Source organism: Diadema antillarum, unplaced genomic scaffold, assembly GCF_040938485.1.
Source record: "Diadema antillarum isolate AM-2024a unplaced genomic scaffold, OU_Dant_1.0 seq00001506_RagTag, whole genome shotgun sequence".
Taxonomy (NCBI): Eukaryota; Metazoa; Echinodermata; class Echinoidea; order Diadematoida; family Diadematidae; genus Diadema; species Diadema antillarum.
The window spans coordinates 400,681-409,405 of NW_027272240.1; the positions used below are offsets into that span (position 1 = coordinate 400,681).

At 38.1% G+C, this 8,725-nt stretch overlaps 1 protein-coding gene across 1 annotated transcript; it reads left to right on the forward strand.

Annotated features, from left to right (window-relative positions):
- Positions 1–757: 757 nt before the first annotated feature.
- Positions 758–5,859, forward strand: LOC139710171 (uncharacterized). The gene is made up of 2 exons (XM_071622104.1): positions 758–1,127; positions 5,175–5,859. The coding sequence occupies exons 1-2, from the start codon at positions 844–846 to the stop codon at positions 5,857–5,859; spliced, it is 969 nt and encodes a 322-aa protein (XP_071478205.1). The 5' UTR covers positions 758–843.
- Positions 5,860–8,725: the final 2,866 nt, after the last annotated feature.

Below are 8,725 nucleotides of genomic sequence, written 5' to 3' on the forward strand. Positions count from 1 at the left end.
TTTAACAGACAATAAATTACCATGAATCTTTGTATCATTTCATCCTTCTTCTTCCGAAATATGTCTGAATGACGGTGTTATAGGGATAATGTAGCCTAAGCTATATCTTGCGATGTTCCTCGTAATATAATATTTGATTATAAACTCATCATAAAGATGATACATAGTAAGCTCTCTGCTAGCTAGTATCTGGTAAGCGGTAACGATTAGAAACAACACTTTAACCCGTTTCTTACTGTGCGCTGTAACCAGACTCTGTAAGATAAATTTCGTTGTCACCCGATATTGACTGCGCATAGTACGGTAAAGTTGTCAATTCTGAATGACGAGGCAGATTCAGTAACTAGGAACAGATAATATTGACTGGCCTCGAGGTAGATTGTATTGGGGTTTAATGTATACTCAAATGAGCTAGGTGTGTGTTACGGTCTTGAATTGCATTCACCTTCTTATACGGCTCATCCTCGAAATAAGTCATTCACACAGAGTAAGAGGTACGATCCTCAATTGCCCAAAGCAGGGAGATGGTTTAAAGAGAAGCAAAGGAAATGCATATGTACATTGAGGGTGGCCCCGGTAAGAGTGGGGCGATGATTGACGGACTGGAGTCCAAAGGTGAACTCGTTCGCAGTACACTGTACATCACGGAGCCTACATGTACATACTCAACATGATACTAATGCGAATTCGTGAGCCCCTATTCACTGCCACGGCGAGATAAACCTCTTCATGCGCCTTTCGCATTGACCTCCTTTAGCTTTCCATGGCTCTCTGTGCACGAACATCATCGGACAGGCAATTTAATACTAGTCCTTCCCTCCTTTGGAATCGGTTGCAAGAAAAATGGCGGGAAACAACTCCAACTCGGAACAGGTGCGTGTTATGACATGGTGCACGCCACGTTCGACCTCCTCGGTGTTCTGCAAGTGTCTGAGCTTCGTGCCTGGCATCGACATCTTCTTCGACACCTTCTACTTCGCCTACGAGGCCGAAGTCGACCTGGCCACCATTGGCAAGGTGGTCGATCACGATGCCGATAATTTTGGGGAGGACGTCTGGCGAAAGGCGGCTGAGATGATATGTGAGGAGGATTGCAGTGGCGACAGAGTGCGATTGGACATGCTAAAGTGAGTCGATCCTCACTAAGTTGTATCTAATGTTTCAAACATCGTTGGTTTCGAATGCTGGATGTATAGACTCTAGGCCTATCATACGGGGTGGTGGGGGGGGGGGGATATCCAAGCTCCCCTCCCCTTATCTAGATCTCCTTAGCTCTCCCTCCCCTTGCTTTCTCTCTTTCTCACCTTCCATCTCTCTATCTTTCTTTCTGTATCACTCTTGTAAGTAAATCTATCTCCGTTTTATGTGTATTGTTCACTCATGCATGCGCACACCCACTCACTTTCGTTCAGATGTATCCCAGGGATAACATTCGATAGGCTCTTCAAACTGGAGTTCCTAAAACCAGGGAGGTGAGTTCTTCTCACTTCCCTGTTAAATCATAATCCCGCTGAATTGATGCAAGTTCATTAGCGGCTATACCTTACCAGAGGATTAGAGGCGGACCTATATAGTGGAAGAGCATATCAGATCCCAACTTTGGGTAAATACGACCATTTAAAATGTCACGATTTTTTGTCGCTATACCTACAAGCTAAACACATTAACGCGCACACACATGATTATTCACTATTGTAAATAACGACGATGTGCGGATATAAATATTGTAGGCCTATCCATACACACGGTAATATCGAGACATGGCAATCAAGGACATTGCAGTTGATTGACATTCGTTTGACTTGCCCGAATGAGCATATCATGATGAGTGTTTGGCAAAGGTCCCATACTTAAAGGACAAGTTCACCGTCATAAACATAAGGATTGAGAGAACGCAGCAATATTAGTAGAACACATTTGTGAAAGTTTGAGGAAAATTGGACAATCGATGCAAAGGTTATGAATTTTTAAAATTTTTGTGTTGGAACCACTGGATGAGGAGACTACTAAGACTCATGATGTCATATGAGTACAACAGTATAAAGAAAATGTAAAGAAAATTCGACATATTTTCACTTTTTTCGCATAATAAAAGAGCACTTGACTTGCCTCTTTCTAAAGGCAATGGGAATAATATTACCCATAACATATGTCAGTAACGAGTCAAGGGAATGTGTACTTTTTTCAAAAGATGAAATTTTGTGAAATTCTCTTTATATTTTCCTTATATTGTTGTACGCATGTGACATCATACACTGCAGTAGTCTTCTCATCCAGCGGTGACTTCTCAAAAACTTCAAAAATTCAAAACTTTTGAACGGATTGTCCGATTTTCCTCAAACTTTCAATGATGTGTTCTACAAAATTGCTACATTCTCTCAATCCTTATGTTAATGAAGGTGAACTTGTCCTTTAAAAACAGTAAAACCTCGCGATTGAATTAAGTGCACGCCCGACAGTGATGTTTCAGTTCTTTTGTGAGTTTGTAGCACCCTGATGTGCGTAATGTTCTCGAGTTCCCATCTCCCTGCTGTGATGCATAAACGAATCGCAATTCAAACCAACAACGAGCAGACATTCCTGCGTCTGTTCAGAACATTACCAAACTTACCAACTCACTTACAAAGACTAAGAATGTGATCTTGCTGCAACAAGATTATTTCTATAGTAAAATACGTAAAAGATTTTTAATTTATACTGGGAAGCCGATGAGTTGAACACGTCAAGGTCACTTACAGTCTCCACGATGCACCTTGTTTGTCCTCAAACAGTTCGTAGATGATCGATGTCAAGAGGTCATAAAAAGACTGCATATTATTTCGTTTTCCCAACCTAATTTATGCCCCTGTACCGTATTTTCTTTTATAAAAGTCGTATAATGTTTATTTTAAAAGAAAATCTTTTCTCTCTCCCTCTCTCTCCGTGTCAAACATACGTACACTACTTTTTTTATTGCATTGGTCTTTTCTAATCACCTTATAATTTCCTTGCTTGCAGCATGATTGTAATCGGGTTCTATAACAGATATGATTATTGACATAGGCCTACCATTGAGTGCTATGCAGGGGAATAATTCAAATAGCAATTAGTGCACTTCATTTTCAGTATTAAAGTTCGAGTCCGTGTTTCACCAGCAAACTGTGTCAACACGACTGATAGATAAAACATTTATGAAAAATGCAAGCCGGCTATGAACGTATTGATACAAATATCTTACCAGTTAATCACCATTTACCGCTCTGATAAATATGTGCATTGTCACGTATGATATAACAATGCGAACGGTTCTGCGTCTATGTCATTTTAACATACCGTGTCATATCGGAAAATTAGCAGGTCTGCTAGATTACTTATATATGCTTGATTTTTTACAGGATTTTTGTTTAATCGATTGGTCAACCTTCTCACCTATTCAATACACGAAGTCCGACCCCCCCCCCCCCCGAAGCGATCCAAATGAATTCGTGAATGAATGTGTCGTTGATAATCTCAATTACATATTTCTAATCGATACATACTATACGGACATGTAAGGATTGACTCTACTAGTATTTTTGGTGTTGTGGCTCTCTTCCTCAGTCTTTCCACTTCTCATGGAAGAACAGTTTTACTCAAATACTGCATTTCACCATGGAATATTCATTCATAATTTTCTATTTTCGCCTTATATCTCTAACAAATGCGTTCGCTGTTTGTAACGGGCTGTCATTTATTTTTTACACAATCTGATGGCGACATCTTCAATTTCACTATGTGTTTGAATGATTTTGTTTGAGCTTTGCTAAATGCCCTTTTTTCTTCTTCCTCTGATTACCTCTTTTGCTGTCGTAATCATTGATTTGTTTATTGCCATCTAATGAAATTTTATGCTATTCTTTGTGTGTGTGCAGTTGTTTACTCTGAAGATGGAAATAAAAACAGCATCATGATTGCAATGCAATGTCAATCGGTGTCTGACACTCCCGTTCCATTTATTTACGTCATACCTATAATTTGATAGAATTTAATCTGGCGCACTGAAAGAAATGACAAATATAATACGATATAATATAATAAAATATGATATGATATGATATAATATAATATATTATGATGTGATATAATATGATATAATATGATATGATGATATAAGGAAACTTCGTCAAAGAAGTTGTTTTAACGAATTTTCGCCCATAAATAGGGCTTTGGCAAGTCGATCAGAACCCTATGCCCTATGGGCAAAAATTCCTTTAAACAACATCTTTCACGGAGTTTCCTTAATAATGAGAACCAAAAGCCTTCTTAGACTCCGAGCAGAAACCTTTTGTTGTTATTCATTAACATACACACACACACACACACACATATATATATATATATATATATATAGATATATATATATATATATATATATATATACATTGTATTGACATTTGCATATGTACAATCATTGTGTACGGAAGATATATTCCTTTAGGGGTAGAGTGGAATACACTTATTCATTGATTCGCTTATTCCTGTATTCGCATCTTATTACGTGTATTTTACGTAGCTTTTTGTATAGATATTTGTTGTGCCTACATGATTTTATTTCATATTTCCTCAGTCATCATATCATTCCTACTCCATAATGTATACAGTATGTCCCCAAAAAAATTACAATCAGATTTTCGCTTTGATAACACCCAATATGATTAAATTGTGTAAACGCTACTTCGGGGTCTTAAATTATAACATCTTAGCTCTATTTTGCGGAAAACCCCTTTCAATTTGGTTATGCAGTCACAGAGAAATTTGAATTGTTGTAAAGCATGTCATGAGTCTGATTTTTCCAAGTTTAGCACTTGGATGCTCTTGTGTGTAGTGTGTGAACACAATCTTAGACAGATCTTGGAGGGAAGAGATTCATGACAGGCTTTACAAAATTCCTTATTTCTCTTTGACCACTGAAGCAAATCGAATGGGGTTTTCTGTAAGATGTGGGCAATGAGTTATAGTTTCGTACCCTGAAATTTTATTTGGACTGATTTACTATTTTTAAAGTTATCATTGCGGAGGCTCCCGTTGATTCTTTTTTTTTTGGGGGGGGGGACATACGGTAATTCGCTTCGCTCTTCCGCTCTTTGCAACGTGTCACAACAATTTCTGAAGTGGAAGTGTCATTCTATTGTGTATATTTTGTACTGTCGATACAGGTATCCTTACATAAAAAAGATGCTGGACAACCCAGACCCGAACAAGAAGGTCATCTTATACAAGGGCGTTTCTCAGTGTATGGACTCCAGTCACTTCCGGTTCCTGCCGGACAAGTCCAGCAACTACCGCTACTCGTTCCTGCTGCGTCACCCTGCCAAAGTCTTCCTCTCCTTCAAGAAAATCATCTTCAAAGTCTTGCAAGAAGTCGGCGACGGCAGCGGGAAAAAATTACCGGCTTCGACCAAGATAGAGAACTTCGACATGAACACGGATGCCCCTCCGAAGTATCGGCTCTCGGGGCTCCTCTACAAGGAGCTCCATGCTCTCTGGCTGCACGTCAAGGAAAACCTGGACCCCAGCCCCGTGGTCGTGGAAAGCGACGACATCCTCGCCGACACGCCCCGCATGCTGGCCAAGTACTGCAACGCCTTAGGAATCCCTTACTCGGACTCGCTGCTCAAGTGGGAGCCCAGTCCAGCGGTGACCGATTCCTGGAAGTGTGCCTTCATGCCCGTCAAAGATTTCGAGTTTATACGACTCTTCTGTCACAACGCCTTTCATACCAGTTACTTCCTGCCTCCAACCCCGCCACCCGCACTAGACTTGCTCCCGCCCGATGTCCAAAAGAATGTAGACATCTGTATGCCTTACTACGAGGAAATGTACGAGACAAGGATGACTTAAGGTCTACATACGACAGTAGTCATATCAAAGAAATGACTTACACATTATGGTCATTAATCGTTGTTTTCCCCGCTTTGTTGACAGAGTAGAAACAGATGAGATGTATCCGCTGTACAAGGTGTTATAGTCAGTATGTCCTACTTGAATAGCTTGTTTTGGAAAGTTTTTTGTTTCTGTAGTATTGTCCAATGTATCTATCCTAACAACGTTTGTCTGACTGGAAACTACTTACAGTCACCATGTCAGGAAAAAGTTCTGAATAAGCTACAACAACAGAGTGTGTTTGATCATTCCAAGATCAAAGTCCATAATATACACATTCCAACGTCCATTCATAACATAATACTGAATATTCACATAATATATATTTTCATTTATCAAATATATTTCATAAATCAACACCACCTCAGCCTAACACCTAAACACTCATCTTAAATCCAGCAAGAGAATTTTTTTAAACATATGTACAGGAAGCTGATTCCATCGTGCGATACCCCTATTTGAAATTGTTTGATAAGCTCCGTTTCTTGAAATTTGTACGAGATCTTGATAATTCTAGATTCTTACATATATTTCTCAAACCATAATATAAATTTCTTTTAATGCAAAATATTTCATAAACTCAACAGCTATCATTTCGTGGACAATCTTATATACAACATATAAAACATGTTTATCTCTCCGAACTGAAAGATTATCAATCTTCAAACACTCAAATACTTCTCGACAAGAAAATCTCCAGTCAACATTGAGAACCACCCGGAGTGCCCTATTTTGCATTCGTTGTAACATTTCCCCAACACCCTTTCCCAACATTCTCCCTCACGAAGCATGAACAGCTCACGAAGAGAAATACACAGCCGTGAGGTGCCTGTGTGTAACGTGTGCGCATATTTTGTCGTTTTATTGTACTGAATCTATTGTAGACGCCACGAGCATGACGACCAGAACTCGTATAAACGCACGACCACAATGGCATAATCATTCATTTACAACATTGCGGAGAGACTCCTTGATTTCAGTATTCGTATTAACAAAAAAGTAAGCATAAAGCATAAGTTGGATATAAGACATTTTGGAAGAGAAGCTAATCGCACTAAGTTTGAAGAAAAAGTTAAAGCAACGATATACACAAACCAATAATTACGCAAGTGGTATTGAGCCATAGGTAATGTATGGACTAGTGATATCAGATCCTACTTACACATGGTGGAAAAGCCCGTTTAAACTTTGCATTGTGTATCTTTGTTGTTGCGATTATTCACATTTCCCGCCGCCTGTCATTACCCCGTTTACGGCGTTAATCTGTATATGCCAGGTGAACCGTGTACTGATAGGCAATGATCTTACAAGTGCAAGTTGATGACTGTGAACGAAGTCATTCCATTGCTGTCATTGTGTGTATACAATCATATTATGCACTGATACTTTCTTTTAGTGTATTTATTGATTTATTCAAAAAATATTGGTTTTCCCGGCCCATTATGTGATATCGTCTTTTTTTTCATTGTATTTGCATTTAAATTTGTATGTTTGAAGCGATGAAGCGACTTTGGTCAAAAGATTAACTTTAAATACTTTCAAATTCATTTTTAGGCACCCAAATCAGTTTGTGGTCAGAAGTTCAAATGCGGATGTAAGCGTTCAACCTCGTGTTCGGGCATGGAATTCCAAGTTTGTGCATTTATATGAGTGTGATGGGCTCGATAAGCACTTGAATCAATTTCGTTTTTGAGCAAGCTATTTTAACAATTGAACGTTCGGTTCCATTCTATAATGCACGTTTATGATTAATAAGCAAGAGTGATTATGTCCAGCTAATCATTGCATGTGATTTTTATCTTTTGTCCTGAATGTCGTCATCATGATCACATTTGTTTAATTGAACGTCCAGATTTGTTTCTTTTGCAAAACATGTTAAATATTATCAAATATAAAATCCTCATTTCGTCAAGTCAACACATGGTTTTCTTCATCTCTTACTTACATCTTTATTTCCTTGTGTTCATAACATTTATTTGACATCTTTTTTAACTATGATCATCATACTAATTATGTGATCTTCATTAAACAAATGGTGTAAGTTGTGATTCATCCAGGTAACGATCAATAAAAGAACCAAAATTAAATCAATTCATCTCGACTTACTGTTTTAATTCCGAGAATGGTTTCACGTCCGATCCTGGACGCTTCATCAGCTCGTCTGATTTGACGTGAAACCGTTCTCGGAATTAAAACAGTAAGTCCAGATGAATTGATTTAATTTTGGTTCTTTTATTGATCTTCATTAAACTTTCCATACCTAATTGCCACATGTGTGATCCACATGTAGACGTTATAAACATTTAATTTAAAGAGCGATACAAGTTATGTACTTTTTAATAGGAAGTATACAGGTTGAATTTGAATACTCCTTTTATGAACTTGTTTGTTCATATGCGAACTTGAATACTCGGAAAAAGCTTGCGGCAGGTGGAGACAAAGTTGAATAACCATTGCCAAAAAATGTATGCGCATTCAATGATTTAGAATGCGCAAATGCGAATTTAGTTCTCTAATAATCACTATATTAATTTGAACGAAGAAAAGCGATTCTGAATGACCGTATTTCGATGTCTGAGCAAATTTGATGAAAACGAATGCTTCCAATATAAAAATGAATGACATAAAGAATGAAATAAGCCGGGAATGGTGGGTTTTATTTGGTAATGAAGAGTTGACGTGATTTCATATCAGCTAATGTTAAGTTCACTCCAATCCATATTAAAGTTGATTTTGTCCAATAAGACTACAATCAGCAAACGAATGTTCACATGTTCATGAAAATGATATACATGTACATAACAACAGAAAAATAGATAAATAT

Excerpts from the sequence above, each read along its gene's own strand:
- LOC139710171 (XM_071622104.1), top strand. The coding sequence starts at position 844 with ATGGCGGGAAACAACTCCAACTCGGAACAGGTGCGTGTTATGACATGG. Across the intron at positions 1,128-5,174 it reads GTGCGATTGGACATGCTAAA|GTATCCTTACATAAAAAAGA; the intron begins GTGAGTCGATCC and ends CTGTCGATACAG.